The 16543-nt window shown below is 62.8% G+C and overlaps 1 protein-coding gene across 11 annotated transcripts in view; it reads right to left on the reverse strand.

The window, feature by feature from the left end:
• Window positions 1-16543, reverse strand: part of ADGRB1 (adhesion G protein-coupled receptor B1) — an 88976-nt gene that overhangs the window by 36750 nt on the left and 35683 nt on the right. For all 11 annotated transcript variants that reach the window (XM_087447382.1, XM_087447379.1, XM_087447380.1 and 8 more), the window contains 4 exons: window positions 14257-14400; window positions 13759-13834; window positions 13508-13610; window positions 12449-12492 (listed from right to left, as the gene is read on the reverse strand). In XM_087447382.1, the coding sequence (XP_087303508.1) occupies window positions 12449-12492; window positions 13508-13610; window positions 13759-13834; window positions 14257-14400 (367 nt within the window). The remainder of the gene's footprint in view (window positions 1-12448; window positions 12493-13507; window positions 13611-13758; window positions 13835-14256; window positions 14401-16543) is intronic.

Below are 16543 nucleotides of genomic sequence, written 5' to 3' on the forward strand. Positions count from 1 at the left end.
CCTTGGCTGTGTGCATGATGCTTCCTGCCAGCCCACGAAGCGGGTGCTATTATGGGACTGTGCCCGGCAGGGTCCCCTGGGGTTTGATGGGCTAGCTCACACTGGAGTGTGAGTGACTCATAAGTGTCCTCCCACACGCACAGAAAAGCCAGAGTGGGCACAGCACACCCCAGTGGGGGAACAGGGAGTGGGCTAGGCGTCTCTGCAGGCACCGACTTCGAGGAACCACTCAAAACTTCTCAGCCTGGCCCTCAAGACCCTCTATGGGCTGGCCTCCCCTTGTGCTCCCTACCGCACATCCCAGGCGCAAGCCCTGCTAAGTCACCCTCCACCCCTCAGGAGCGCACATCTCCCTCCTCCGCCTGCTGAATCCTGAGCCACAGTCCAGCCTGGTGCGTCTCCTCCAGGGAGCCTGCCAGGATAACCCGTGAGTTCCTGAGCATCGCACCAGCCCTCCATCGGGTCCTGCCCTGCTGCTGTGCCGGGGCCGCCTCTCTCGGTCCTGCCTCACCAGCAGCCGGAGCTCCTGGTGACTCCGGAGCCCCTCTTGGCCTGGTGGCCCTGCCTGCACATGCCAGCCCAGAGGAACGACTGGTGACCCAGAACACAGGCACCCTCTCGGGCCTCCAGACCTGAATCTTGGCTGTGCCTCTGACCACATCCCATCCTGTCCCCTGGCTGACTCAGCCTGGTCCTTCAGGGCTCCCATAACCACCGCCACCTCCAGAAACCTCCTTGACCTCCCCCTCCATGTTCAGCCCCATCTGGCCGTCAGCTCGTGAGAGGCCCCAGGGCAGCTCCGTCTGCTTCCCCAGGGCTTGGCCACATTAGCTCCATCTCCCTCAGTTCAGGGCCTGGGGCAGTGCTCTGAGGGGACCCCGGTGTCTGTGATCCCGGGCCCTGGGGGATGGACACCTGCCTGACCTGGGTCTTGCTGAGTGAGCTGCCAGGTGAGACCCACGCCCTTTCAGGCCCATGTCCCTGCCCGTGGGGCTGGCTCTCCGGGCCCTGACCCAGCACCGACAGTGTCTGAGCCTCACTCGGCACCTGTGGTTCTGTGACCAGGGTCCCCAGTGCTTCCCACATTCCCCACGATGCCAAGACGCCAACCTCCTCTCTCCGCAGCGGCGCCGACCGCACACTGAGTCAGGGCTTCCAGCCACAGGCCTGCCTCCGGGCCAGAAACTTTGCCCTTCCCAGGTGCAGCAGCCTTCTCCTCCCCGACCCTGCCCACCCGGGCCGGGCCACAGGCCCAGAGCAGCCTGCCAGGCAGATTGGGGCCCCTGGAGAGGGTGGACCCTGGGCCCCCTGGTCCCACGAGGAAGGGATCTGGCCTGGGAGGGCTGGGGTCCTGCGACCCCTCTACCTGCTGACTCCTCCCAGCTCAGAGGCCTGCACCCCAGGAATCCTACCTGAGCCCTTTGCCCCTCACTCAGAACTTCACCTGGTGCACCGTCTGGCCTGTCACCTACCCCTGCCAGCTGAGGAGCCACTGGCCCAACACTCACACCCTTTCATGCTCCAGCCACTGGTGTAGCTGGAGGGTGAAGCTGATATGCTCATTCATTCATTCATTCATTCAGCAAGCACCTCCCTGGCCTGCTGGGCACGGGGCACCACATGGGCATGCCCCTGACTCTAGCAGATCCCAAACCTCTCCACCTGTCACAGCCAGCCAGCCTTGTCTCCTCCAAGATACCTCCCAGACTGCTCTGGCCTCATGAGCTCTCCCCTCTGCTCTCCCAAGCAGTCCTTTCATCCACCTGGCTGGCATTGGACCCTGTCTGCTGCAGTCTGGCTCATTAACTGTGCGTCCAGGTGCGTCCTGGATCCCATGGGGAGGGTGGCTTCAAATTCCCCTAAGAGCTGAGCCCACCACCAACACCACCTTAACTGTCACCACAATCTCCACCCTCACAGCTATCACTGAAACCACCACGACCATCAACAACATCACCATCGACACCATCAACAATACCATCATTACTACCACCATCACCATCACCACTACCACCACCATTACATTAACACCACCACAACATCACCACACCAACAACACCATGAGCATCAAGACCACCACCACCATCATCACCAACAAGAATGACACAATCGTACTACCACCATCACCATCATCACCACCACCACCAGCATCATTACCACCACGCCACTACCATCAGCGACATCAACACCACCACCTCCATAATCATCGCACAGTCATTGCAACCACCACCACCACCAACAATGCCATCAACATCATCAATACCATGACCATTATCACTACATCACCACCAACACCATCAACACCAATACCACTAGCACCATCTTGACTACCACCATCACCATCACCAACAATCACACCATCAACACCACCACCATTGCACAAACATTATCACCATCATCACTACCATCAACAACACCATCAACAACACAACCATTACCAGTGCTATCGTTCTCACCACCACCACCACCACCAACCTCAACAGCACACTCGTCACTACCACTGCCACCACCATTACTGTGCCTTCATGGTTAGCATCGCCATCACTATTAGCAACATCACCATAACTGTCATCACTGCCTCAGAACCAGCACCACGACTGTCACTAGGACCGACACTAGCCGGTAACCCCCACCACCAACCTTCAACAACAAGAGTTTACTCCGCACCCGCCATGTCCTGCAGGAGGTCTCGCCACCATCCCCATCAACCATGATGGACTGAACTCAGGCAGCCACACCATCACCTCTGTCCACCACACCCCCGACCACCACCCCACCCTCCAGGCGTCTCCCAGTTCACCTGACTCCCAAAGGCCTAGTCACCCCAGGTGACCTCAAGGTGTTCCACCATTGCCCTCTTTCAGGTGCCCCTGCACCAGGCCAGGAAAGGAGAACGGACACCCACCATGGTCACTGTGCCCTCCCTGTCAACTTGGGAGTCCTTCCTGTGTCTACCCCACATCCGGCCCTTCCACATCCCGAGAAGGCTCCCCGCAGAGATGAGGACAGTCACTGCCCTCCCAATACCACCAGCAGGGGCGCACACCACTGAACTGCCCGGGGAATTGGGGTTTTGATTAAGACTTTTCCACCTCGGGAAATGAGGAGTTGCACATTCCAGCAGAGGGAAGCAAGTGTCTGGAGGGAGAAGGGCACTGTCCAGGTGCATCCCCGTGGCATGGACCCGCATTGCCCCCTCCCCCTGCCCTCACCATGCTTCTTCAGGGTCACTGGGGGCCATCTGCGGGAAGGTGGGCACTGCAGGGTCACTCAACTTGGGGTCGCTGTGTGACCCCAGGCAAACATCACCACCTCTCTGAGTCTCTGGCTTCTTGTCTGGGGCCTGGTCTGAACTTGCCAGGGCTGGTGGATGGAATGAGCTTTTGGCAGAAGGACCAGGTACAGAGCAGGTGCCCAGGAAGTGCAGCTCTGTCCCTCCACACACCTACTCCAATTCCACCTCTACTTGGCCACCTCCAAAGCCAGGGAGCTCACCCCTCTCTGCTCCTAAAAAGAGGCGTGGGGATTTGGGCAAGGGGCTGGTGGAGGCCCCAGGCCCACCTCTCACTGGACCACTTGTTCCCCAGCACCTCAACCACTCTCTGCTTCGGTGCCTTTGCACATGCTGTGCGTTGGCCTGGGGGCCTCTACTACCCTCCTCCCAGTGGACTCCAGCTCACCCCTCACGACCAGCCCAAGCTCTCTCTCCCCGGGAAGCCCACCCCAGAGTTGGCCCCTCACCCCCAGCACATGGGCCCCAGCCCCCCAGTCACCTGAGGGTGGGTGCTCTGTCCCAGTGGCTCTCTGCTGGCCCCCAGCACAGGGCACAGTGCCAGCTAGGGAAGGGCCCTTCTCATCCAAGCAGCCCTCCTAGAACAGGGGACAATGATGGCGCCTGCTTGTGGGTATTTCCTGCCTTTGGTTACTCGACACACATCATCTCATTCAGAACCACAGCACCTCACTTTACAGATGTGGAGACTGAGGCTCAAGGAGGCAAAGGGGCCTCCCCACAGTCACCCCGTTATAAAGAACAGGGCCGGGATTTGAGCCCAGGTCTGCTGGAGGTCAGAGCCCTGCCCCTCACACCCCACCCGGCTACTGTGTTGGGTGCCTCCAGGTGGGTACGCTGGACCTGGGGGCTCCCCCACGTGGCACAGCCTTGGAAGGAGTGGATGGGGGTGGACAGGACGACACTGCAGGAACAGTGTGGAGTGGGCCCTGAGAGCAGTGGGCGAGGCCCCCAGGAGGATGGAGGGGGACTGGGGCCCCGCGGGAGGCAGCAGGACAGGGCCTGGGCAGGCGGGGGGCACCCCTGCAGGAACAGACATCAGAGCACAGGGTTGGGCAGGAGGCAGCCCCCACCACTGACCCCTCCTCCTGGGACGATGCAGCCAGGCCAAGTGCTGGGCGGGGCATGAGCTCTCCACGTGGGTGGGGCATTGCCAGGATACACAGAGCTCTGGCACATGCAAACAGAAGGACAGATGGACAAACGACCAGGCGGATGGATGAAATCCCCTCCAGGAGTACCCTGAAGGAACCCTGTGTGCCAGCCAGACCCAGGCCCTTCCCCAGAGTCCCCTGCTCTGTGGCCACGTGCACCACTTTCTGCACCAACACAGCCCGAGGCAGGTGTTCCCCCTTCACCCTGTGGCGGCCCCTCCGGCCCCTCTCAGAGCCTGCCTTCTCAGTGGGAGGAGGGAAGCGGGCACGGCTGAGCACTTTACCCCACCCTCCTACTTCCTGGCTCTGCTCTCTGTGCTCCCAGGTGGGCCCAGCCCCCGTCCCCAAGGGCAACTCCAGGCTCCTGCCGCTTGTCCCCCAAAGGGCACAGGTTCAGTAGGGCGGGACACTGCAGAGCCAGTGGGGTGGGGGTGGTGACAGTGGGATGGGCTGGGCGATGATGGCAGGGGCTGGAGGTGAGGGTGACGTATGAAGGGAGGAGAGGAGGCCATGGAGCAGCCCTGCCCAGTCCCAAGCCCCTGGCCCCACCCCACTCCTCCTCCAAGGCCTCTGACGGCTCTGCCTCTTGACCAAGGACAGACAATATGGCTCAAACTGCCCCCTGCCCCACAGCTGCCCCACCCACCGCCCACCGGGACAGGCATCCTCCCGAAACCAAGCCAGCCCCATGCCGCCCCAGCGCCACCCCCACTCCTGTCCAGCAGATCCTGGAGCTCGGGGCTGGCCACACTCTGTGCCTCCCCGACTCACTGGCCCCGTCCCCTCACCCTCGTGTCTCCATGGACACCATGCCCACAAGGCCACATACCTCCCCCATGGCACCCACCCACCACGGGTGCAGACGCATGGGCACCGGACACACGGGAGGCCCGCAGAGGTGGGAAAGCACGGGGACGAGACACGGTTGGAAGCAGCCCCCTGGGAGGCTCATGTGCCCTGACCCTCCGTCCAGACGCCCCCATCCCCAGACGCCCCTGCCACACCAATACACCTGGAGCCTGGAGCACACGTGTCTGTGACACCCCCACTGTGCTCCCGGCACAAGCCCCCGCCCTCTCCTCCCCAGACGCTCCTCACCAGGGCTGCCACAGGCCGAGCGGCAGCCGGCAGTGCTTTTTCTAGAAGGAGAGCCGGGGTGGGGGCGAGGGAGGAGTGGGCAGGGCAGGGGCCAAGGGAGGGAACAGGAGAGGGGTGGGCAGCGGAGGGGTGGGCAGAGGAGGAGCAGCTCTGGGTAGGACTGGCAGCCCCACCCTCTGCAGTTGCCTGGGAGGCACTGAGGTGGGGGAGTGCTGGGCGGTACCCTCCTGGACCAGGGGGCGGTGGGCGCTCGTCCGGTCCCATTGTACAGTTGAGCAAACTGAGGCTGAGGCTAGCGCAGCCAGCGCAGGCAGAACCAGGGATTCCTGAGCTCGAGGGAGGGGCCGTCCTGATGGGCCAAGCGAGGCTGTAGGACCCCACAGATCCCCAGTCCTCAGACACGCAGGCCAAGCAGGCACTCCAGTGGGGGCACCTTGAGGGCAGGACCCTGTCACCACGGTCAGACCGCACTGGGCAGACTGGACGCAGGAAAGATGTGTTCAGGGAACGAATGAGTGAATGAATGAATGAGTGAGTGAATCCCCAGTCCCTGGAGAACGAGGGACCCCCTCCACACGGGGTGCATTCCAGTGGTCTCTGTTTACCTCCTGAAGGCTTACTGTGGGCCCAGCATGAAGACACGTGGACGAGACCCAGCCCTGCCCTGAGGTGGGGCCCACAGAGAGCAGGGAACAGGGATAGTGGACTTGCTGCAAACTGGGGTCTGAGCAGGGAAGAAGTGGCCAGCGGCAGGGATGTAGGAAAGTGGGCAGGAAGGCCTCAGGGAGCAGGAGGCTTTTGAGGCCGGAGGAGGAGAAGAGGGCACAGGGGCCAAGCAGTGGGGGGCCTATGGGGTGGAGGGCAGTGGGGGGCAGCCGGGCTGCCAGCCAGGGAGGGGTGGGGGGCACTCACTGCCCCACCCCAGGTTCAGTCCTCATGCCCTCACGGCCCACCCCTTCCCTCCAGCTCCCAAACCCAAGGAGACAGGCAAGTTGGGCTCTGGCGTCCCCGCTGCCCCCCAGGGACAAAGTAGAGGAAGACTCGGAGACTAGTGGGCGCTGGGGAAGGGGCTGGGTTGAGTCCAGGGCTGGGCAGGGGGGAGGTTGGAACAGGTGGGTGGTCTCGCACCTGAGAGCAGCCCTCCACGCCTGCCCCACCCCAGCCCCACCCAGGTTGGGGGGAAGTGGAGCACATACTCCCCCATGCTCAGTGAGGGTGTGGATCCCAAGGCCCTTCCCAGACCACCAAAGAGGCCTTCTGTGTTGGGCCCGTCCCCCACTCAGCCCGCCCCCTCTGTCCCCAACAGCAACAGCTGGCGTGGGAGAAATCGGGCTGGGAACCGGCCGCTGACAGCGACCTGGGGACTCTGCCAAGTCTCCCTTCCGCTCACCCGCCTTGGCCTGCCCCCTCACTGCCCTCTCCAAGGAAACCAAGGATGGGGGAGCAAGGCTCTTAAAGGGACCAGGACGCACACTTGGGCAGGGAGCCCACGAAAGGGGCCGGGCCTGGGTCTTGAGTGTCCCCAGGACAGCTGCCCTCAGCCTGGGCCCTCTGTGTGTGGCAGGGCTGGGGGTCTGCACAGGTTGGGGGAGCACAGACTGGAATGACCCACGGGGCAACCCCGGGCTTGTCAGACAACACCCTGGGCCTCAGACTCCCCAGCCGGACAGAGAAAGTTCATGGGAGGAAACAAGCAGATCTAAAGGCGCCTGGAAGGGTCAGGCTTCAGGAAAGGAGCCCGACAGAGTGTGCAGGATGTCACCCCCTCCGCCAGCCTCTCCCAGTGTCTGCTCCGCTGGCTCAGGGGCCAGACAGTCAGGGGGCCGAGAGCCCACTAGCTAGTGACACACCAACCCGGCTGAACAGGAGCCTGCTGTGGGACTTCTCAGGGCCTTTACAGCTGATGCGCATGTGGTGGGCAGGGAGCCCTGCTCTTCCCGGGGCCCTCATGGGGCTGGCATCTGGCATAACACCCCCTGAAATGCTGGCGTAGCAGGACGAGCACCATCAAGGGTGTCTGGCCCAGGCTCTGACCTATACTAACGTCCCCACGCTAGTATAAGGGCCCACGAAAGTGGCCTCAGTGGACCACTTTCGAGGGAGGGCAGAGCAGGTGATCTCTGACCATCTGGCCAGCTCTGACTTTTATGCTCTGTGTGACTCTGAGTTAGTCATTTTTAAAAAGGAGACTGCGAACACTTGCAACTTCCCACAAGGGGAAGACCCGGGAGCTGTTCTTTCAGAACCACAGAACTCAACTCCCAGGATGAACTCCCGGCCTTGCCCAACCCATCACCCCCCCGCCCCCGTCCATCCTCCATCCACTCATCCTCCACCCACCTGCCATCCACCCACCCATCCATCCTCCTGGACATTTGGGAACTCTGCAAGGACCCCCCTTTCCCTCCATCACACCCCCATTCCCCAGGCCCTCACTGCCACTGGCCAGGCTGGTAAAGGGGTGTGGGGAGTCCCTGGGCCATGCTGTCAGCCAGGGTTCAGGAGTGGGCGATCCGGGGTCTTTGGGCTGAGGGTAGGATTTGGTCACATAACTTGAGCTCCTGGGGCAAGGGGGACTCCAGGGGGCTGTCAGGGCCCAATGTTTACAGAGCATGAGCAGTCGCCTCAAGGGTGGATGTTGAGTCCCTGTGTCTAAGTGTGTGCCTGTGACTGGGGCGAGGCAGGTGGAGGGTCTGCACTGTGGGTGGAAGCCTCTGACTCACTCTTTCTAAGACGAGTGTGTCACATGCAGGAGGGTGGCCCTGCAAGCATATGACACATGCGTCATTGCATGTGAACACACAGATGAGACACAGGGTCAGGGCTCAGAGTGGGACCAGGGTCGGGGCTCAGAGTGTGACCAGGCTCAGTGCTCAGAATGTGACCACGGTCAGGGATCAGAGTGTGACCAGGGTCAGGGCTCAGAGTGTGACCAGGGTCAGGGCTCAGTGTGTGACCAGGATCAGGGCTCAGAGTGTGACCAGGGTCCGGGCTCAGTGTGTAACCAGGGTCAGGGCTCAGAGTGTGACCAGGATCAGGGATAAGTGTATGACCAAGATCAGGGCTCAGAGTGTGACCAGGGTCAGGGCTCAGTGTGTGACCAAGGTCAGGGCTCAGAATGTGGCCAGGGTCAGGGCTTAGTGTGTGACCAGGACCAAGGCTCTGTCTGAGTTTGGGATCTAGACTCCTTTGTGACCAGTACCAGGGTTCAGTTAAGGATCACAGCCATGGATCCAGAGATCACCATATCTCAGCTGAAGGTCACTGATGGCTCTCACTCTCCCACACAGCCCACTGCCCACAATCCTGCAGACATGTGAGCAGGACATCCAAGCTCACACAAACACAGGCCCACACCGGCACAGACCCAGTCCCTGGGCACACTGGTGGAAGCAGACCTGGAGCCCTGCTCTCAGACCTCGTTTCAGGTCCCCTGGGAAACCCTTGGCTCCTCTGAGCTCATTCATGGGTAAGCAGTGGTCCTGCCAGGTCACGGAAGGAGAAGCCATCCCACACAGAGCAGAGGCCCAGGGTGGGGGAGGGGCAGAGCCTCCCCCATGGGCCCCAGCTGCCCAGTCCTGGAAGATGCCTCAGTCCGCACTCCTGATCTCTCGGCTGACCACGGGCCTGTGGAGCCCCGGCTTCCTCAGTGTAACAGGCACAGCGCAGCCAGGCTCCCAGGGCCGTGCCCCAAACCCAACCGAGACCTTGTATGCACAACACTGTCCGGGGCAGGCCTGACACCCCCCCAGCTGTGGGCACCCTGCTGCTGTCCTCGGGGCCTGGGCCCTCAGGAGGAGAGACCTTAACAATGCCATCCATCCAGGGGGGCGGAGCACCCCTGGGGTGGCAGGCGGGGCCCCCCCACACCTGAGAGAGGAAGGGCAGATGGAGGTCGCGGTCAGTCTTCTCCCTAATCCCCTCTGCTCCCACCCACAAGCAGGCAGACTCCAGCCACAAGGACGGGAAGCCGAGGCCCCCAGCGGGCACGATCTGCCCCAGGCCACACAACCACTCGGTCCTCCTCGACCACAGGAGGGTCCAAGGGACACTGAACCTGACACACACTGGGCTGGCAAGACCTCTCACAGCCTCCTGGCCCAGGAGGGCCAAGGGGATGGCTCCCACTTTTCTGGAAAACAATTTACTACCAAGAGCTTAAAACTGTCCAAGGACGCGATGCGGAGGAAATACTGGGAGACGTGCGCAAGGCCGTCCAGTCAGGCTGGGGTTTCCTAGCAGGAAGCGCATGGCTCCTCCAGTAGGGCCGGCTGGCAGAACCCGGTGCCCAGGGAGCTGCAGGAACAGCCCGGGGAAGGGTCTGTGGGCTGCGGGGACGGGCTTGTGCTGACATCAGGGCCCCGAGAGGATGGACCTGCAGCCGCAGCGCCAGCTCCACCCCTGAAAACGCAAAGCTCTGACATGTCCGGCGATGCCCGCTGGCCGCAGGGGCCGGCCTGGGTACTGCTAGCATGTGGGCTTTCTTTCTTGCTTTTTCCTTTTTCATCCTTTTCTGACACTCCATTTCATACACAGAGCTTGTGCTGCTTGCAAAACTCAGAGAAAAGCTGTCGACAGCAACCAAAGCCAGGGGGCCGGTTTCCCAGGGCCGCGGGGTCCGCCCCAGCTCTCCCCCAGCCCAGCCCAGCCCCCCGCCCCAGACCCTGTCCTCATGTCCCCAGACCAAGAGGAGGAAAGGCAGAGAGTCTGCCATACGGCCTGCGCACTCCCACCATAGGGCCTTTGCACTTCTGTTTCTTCTGCCAAGATGTTTGTCCCCAGACACCCACGTGCACAGTGCTGTGTCAGGCCTCTGCTCAACATCACCTCCTCAGAGAGGCCTCCGTGAACCTGCTCTGAAAGGCACCTCACCCCACCTGCCACCAGATCCATCTGCCTCCACTTCTTGGCCTGTGGCGTGACCTGACATTTTCACCCGGGTCTGTACATTCCTGCTTCACTGTCCCTCCTCACTGGAGATGGGCGGAGGCTGAGGGCCAGGACTTCCTAGACCAGTGCCTCGTTGGTGGTCAGTAATCACTGGAGGATGGGCAGGTGGGTGGATGGATAGTGGAGAGATGGATGACGGATGAATGTGTGGATGGATTGATGGGGGATGCATGGATGGGGGATGGATGGGGATGAGGGGATGGATGGATAGGGGATGGATGGATGGCGGATGGATAGTGGATGGACGGATGATGGATGAATGTGTGGATGGATGGATGGGGGATGGATGGATGGGGCATGCATGGGGATGAGGGGATGGATGGATGCGGGATGGATGGATGGGGCACAGATGGATGGGGATGCATGGATAGGGGATGGATGGGGGATGGATGGATGATGGATGAATGTGTGGATGGATGGATGGGGATGCATGGGGGTTGAGGGGATGGATGGGTGGATGGATGGGGGATGGATGGCAGATGAGGGGATGGATGGATCTGGGATGGATGGATGGGGCATGGATGGATGGGGGATGCATGGATGGGGGGATGGGGGGATGAGGGGATGGATGGGGGGATGAGGGGATGGATGGATGAGGGATGCATGGGGGGATGAGGAGATGGATGGATGGGTGGATGGATGGATGGGGGATGGATGAGGGGAAGGGATGGGTGGGTGGATGACGATCCCATTCCTCCAACAACTTCCATGGTTCCTAACACAAAGCCCCCACAAACTGGCCCCACGCCCCTTGCAGACTTCCCTCTGTACCTATGCTGCCTGCTCTCCGGCCACCTGCTCTTCCTGGCCACGCCTCACATTCCTCCTGTATCTTCCAAGCTCCATGCTTTTGCTCAAGCTGTGCTTCTGCCTGAAACCCCTTCCTCCCCTTCTCTGCCAGGCAAACTTGCCCCACTCCAGTGACAGCCACTCCAGAACCCTTCCCTGACCTCCCAGGACACACACCCGTCACTGCAATGCCCAGAGCACAAGGGACTTGCTGATGTACCCCCAGGCCCGGGGCCCAGGCTGAGCACACTCACACTGCCAGCCGGCCTGGGGAAGGGTGCAGGGAGGCCGGGGGGCTGGCGGTGCCAGGGCTGAGAGAGGCAGGCGGTGACAATGACACCCAGCTCCCTGATCGCACCCTCCCCAACGCACACCAAACCCCCTGGGGGAAGGCCCAGCCCCCACCAGACCCACCTGGCACATGAGGATCCAGCCAGCAAGCTCCCCTCCCCCCACCCCGTCTCCCAAAATTCTGACCCTCTTCGCCTCTGGGGGCCACTCCCACTTTGGGGCCTTTGCGCAAACTCTCCCTTGTGACTCAACGAGGCCCCCGCCCCTCCCCCTTTGTCTCACTGCGTCTGGGAGGACACCCTACTTTGGGTGCCCAGGCAGGGCCCAGAGATCCCACATCACAGCCCAGCCAATCCAGCCCAACCCCTGCGGGGCGTGGCCCAGACACTCCACCTGCTCCCGAGGCGAGGCACTGCAGCGCCGACGCGGGCTGGCCCCCGTAAGTGCTAGACAAGGAGCTGGCAGTGACCCCCGAGCCTTCGCTTCCCATCTGATCACTCTGGGTCCCCAATCCCACCCAAGTGGCCCCGTCTGCCACGGCTCCCCCAGCTCCTGCAAACCTAGACTTCAGAAGCCCGCCTGCTCCGGGTGGGTGGGGCAGGCCAGGGGCGTCCCAGCCCATCACCTGGCCCAGGGTTTCACCTCCGTGCCCCTCTCCTTCCTGGATTGTGGACTTCCCTGGGAAGGGCGGGGGGTGGGCTGGGTAGCTCCATGCTGCCTCAGAGCCAGACCTGGGCAGGGAGGGACCGTGCGAGACACAGATGGATTGGGGGCGGCGGCCCCAAACCTGAAACCTGCACCCCTCCCTGCTGGGCCAGCCTCCCCACAAGCCCACCCCAGAGGCCCCGAGGCCATGAGGCCCAGATGGACTTACACGTCCGACTCGTCCCACAGGATACAGGTCTGGTTGGTGGTGCCCTGGGAGAGACAGGGGAGGAGTGAGGGCCACCTGCCGCTCTACGAGCCCCCCCGAGGATCACTGCCAGGGTCTACCCACACGTGTGCTAGGTGCACAGGAAAGGAAAAAACTGAGGCCCAGATGGGAAAGGGACCAGCCCAGCCCCCTACACCCCGCTGTATGGCCTTGGGCAGCTCCCGGCCCCTCTCTGAGCAGGGCTGGGCAGTGGCGGCCAAGGCCCATCTCTGGATGTCCAGGTGGCCGGTCCAGCTTAATGCAAACAGGGTAACAGGGAGCAGGGGTCAGGAGAGCACAGCAGGGCCTCAGCCTGTCCTGAGGCTGCAGTGTGAGGGCACTGGGACCACAGGAGTGATAGCAGCAGGGGTTCCTCAGCACTCACGAGGGGCAGCTGCTCTATGCATGGGGAAATTACTCTACAGTTCCCACTTGATGAGCCAATGCACAGAGAGGTTGAACAACTTGTCCAAAGCCACACAGCTGTAAAGAGCAGAGCCGGTTCTTCCCACAGCCCCGGCCTGGGGTTCGAGGCCCTGCCCTGGCTGGGTAACTCGGGCAGCTGGCACCCTTGGGCTCCTGGCTCTCAGCAGGTCCAAAGGGTGTCTCAGCCCCAGCTCCTCTGAGGCCCAGCAGAGAGCCCCCAGGATCAGGGCACAGAGGGGCCGTGAGGCCCAGGGCAAACTGCTTTCTCAGAAAGGGATGGCTCTCTCTTCCCCAAGGGAGCAACAGGCCCCCTCAGGGGACCAGGCGTCGGGGGGAGTGGCCAGGGCTCAGGCAGTGGTGTCAGACGTGGTTGAGTTTTGGCTCCCACACGGCCGGCCCCACTGTGTGACCCTGGGCAAGTCACCACACCTCTCTGAGCCTCAGTTTCCCCACCCACCACTCGGGGGTAAAAGCAGCTCTCTCGCAAGGCTGATGTGAGACCCAAGAGGTGTGGGCACATACACTCCACACGCGGGACCAGACAGGAAGAACCAGGCACACGCACACACACACGCACACACGGAGAGCACTCACGTTGTACATGTGGGCAAACTCGATCTCCAGGGGTGTGAGCAGGGAGCGAGGCGGGGGCTTCACAGTCACCGAGATGACCTTGGAGTTCAGGACGGTCGTGTTCCTGGGGGAGAGCCAGCAGGCCGCGTCAGGGGGTCCGGGGAGCCGCCCCCTACGTGCTGCCCCGACCCCTCCCCTGGGCCCGAGGAGGCCCGCACCCCTTGGCGCCCTCCACGTTCAGACCCCACACCCCCCGAGCCCCGCAGCCCCACCTCTGCAGCGCCAGGAAGCTGCCCAGGTTCCGGTAGAGCACGGTGCCCACCACAAACACGGACGAGTCGTCGGCCTCTGGAAGAGAGCCAGGCCACCACGTCACCCTCCCCCAACCCGCTCCCACTCAGGCTGGGGGAGGGCAGGAGGGCGGGCGAGGGAAGAGCAGGTCCCCAGAGGAGGCCTGTGGCCACGTCCACCCCCACCCTGGACACAGTGAGCTGGGGACAGGCAGGACGGGCTTCTCTTCTGGGGACCAGAGTCGCCAGCTGTGTGACTCCAGGCGAGGCCCTTCCCCTCCCTGCTATGAGGAGGCCCCTTCAGCAAAGATCATCTGGGAGCCTCCCAACACTGGGAGGGCAGGGAGGGCTTCCTGCTGGAGGGGGCAAACTCGGGAACAATGAAAAGAAACAGGTACTGCCCTGGCCCTGGAGGCAGCAGGCCAGACTCTAGAAGGAACCTCCCAGGGGGATGGGCCCTCAGACCCTGGGACCCCTCACCTGCCAGCCCTGTGGAGAAGACGCTCTTGGACACAGTGACCCTGTCCTCCGGCACCTTGGCCCAGTCGCCTGTGGCCCGCCAGCCCTTCATGGGGAAGCTGATGTCTGTGGCTCTGCTGGCAGGGAGCTTGTGGATGCTGAGAACTGGGGGGCGGGGGGCAAGAGACGGACAGACAGACAGAGGGACAGAGTGGTCACCCGACAAGGAGCCTTGGCCTGCGGACCTGGGAAGCAGGTCTGGGAGTCCAGCTCCACCTGGCGGGGTTGCGCACGGCTCAGGGGGGGCACGGGGCCCGGGGAGCCACCTGGCCAGGCTGCTGCCTGCCATCAACCCCCCTGCGAGGCCTCGGGCCTGGGTGACTTCCCAGCCTCAACAGGAGACCCCTGGCCCCAAGCTGCAGACTGACCTCCTCCCCACCGCGCTCTGTCCCTACAGGCTCCCTGGGTCGACCGTGTCCCCAGAGCCCGGTGGAGTCTTGGATGGGGGACAGCGAGGGGGCAGCAGATGTGGGCTGGGGCTGGTCAGAGCCCCCAGAGCACCGGCCTGGTGCTGATGAGCCAAACCCAGAGGGGATTGGCTGGCCCCTTCTAGCCCTCAAAGGACCCTCCAGCCCCAGCAGGAGCCCCCCTGCCCCGTGAGGACCCAGGCCTGGACTCAGCCTCCGTGGCCCCAGAAGGTGTCAAATGTGAGTTCTATGGTCAGGTCTGTGGCCACGGAGGGATCCAGAGGGAACAGCGTCCACCTTGGCGCCCTCCCTTCTCCTGGGACACCGGAGCCCAGCTCCCCCTCCACCCGGGCTCCGTAAATGGCGACGGGGACAGATCCCACCACACATGGCTCGGCAACATTACAGGAGACAGCAGATCCCGCGACCTGCCCTCCCAACTCCCCCCTGAGGGAGCCTGGCTCTGTGGCCCGGCCGGCCTCCCAAGGGCCCTCAGCCCCAGCCAGGCCCCAGCTGGGCTACACCTAACGAGCCAGCCCCAGCCCCAGTCGGGCCCTGTGCGTCTGCCACCTAGGCAGCGTTCCCACCCCAGGCCCTGGGGCAAAGTGGCGACAGGTTGGGGAGGACAGGACGGGGCAGGGGTCATGGGGTCAGCGTGCTGGGAAGCAAGGTCAACAGCTGAGGAGAGGGCAGGGGTTGGGGCTGGGAGAGAAGCAGGGTCCTGGGACCCTGCGGGGCAGGGAACGCGGTCCCCGTGGGCAGAGCCATGGCCCACGGAAGTCAGGGGTTCAGAGACACGTGGTGCAGGGTGTGCAGGGGCAGCAGGAGCAGGCAACACCCCATGAGGGAGGGCGGGGACGAGAGCGGAGCGGCCGCTGGACTGACCTGGATGGACATGAGGGCTAGGGGGAGGCGAGGGGACGGGAGGACCTGGGTCCGATGGGGCGCTCAGAGAGAGCGCTCGGGAGAGGATAGCGGGACCGCGGTCAGAGTAGGACTGACAGGACCGGCGTGGGGGTCCCTGGGGGGACAAGGTCCTCAGAGGAGTCCAGGCGACTGAGGGGCCAGGGTGTGGGAATGGACGTGTGTGAATATCAACATCCCAAAGTCTACTCCGGGAGAGCGTGGAGAAAGTGACCCTGGGTGACAGGGAGAAGGAGCAGGAGGGGCCAGGAGGACCCAGGGTCCCAAGGCTGAGGAAGGACGATCAGCCCCCTCCCCAGAGAGGGCTGCAGGCCAGGAAGGAAAAGGAACACTAGGGGATGAGGTCGGGCCTGGGGAGTCCACTGGTACGGAACAGTGGGCCCCGATGGCACAGGGGAGGGGCCTCAGGAGAGGGGGGAGGAACAGGAGGGATGTGTGGGGTGTGGGGTGAATGGCGTGTGTGAGGTCTCTAAGATGAGTGGGGTGTATAGGTGTCAGGTGTGTGGGGTGTGGGGCATATGGTGTGTGTGGAGTATGTGGGGTGTGGGGTGTGTAGGGTGTGTGGGGGTGTAGCATGTGTGGGGTGTGTAGCGTGTGTGAGGGGTGTGGGGTGTGTGGGGTGTGGGGTGTGTGGGGTGTGGGATGTGTGGTATGTGTGGTGTGTAGGGTGTGTGGGGTGTGTAGGTGTCAGGTGTGTGGGGTACAGGGCATATGGTGTGTGTGGAGTGTGTGGGGTGTGGGGTGTGTGGGGTGTGGGGATGTGTGGGGTGTGGGGTGTGTGGGGTGTGTGGATGTGTGGGGATGTGTGGGGTGTGGGGTGTGTGGGGTGTGTAGGATGTGTGGGGTGTAGCGTGTGTGGGGTGTGTGTAGCGTGTGTAGGGGGTGTGGGGTGTGTGGGGTGTGGGGTGTGTGGGGAT

This window comes from Ceratotherium simum, chromosome 23, assembly GCF_057802395.1.
Source record: "Ceratotherium simum simum isolate JZ-2026a chromosome 23, ASM5780239v1, whole genome shotgun sequence".
Classification (NCBI taxonomy): domain Eukaryota; kingdom Metazoa; phylum Chordata; class Mammalia; order Perissodactyla; family Rhinocerotidae; genus Ceratotherium; species Ceratotherium simum.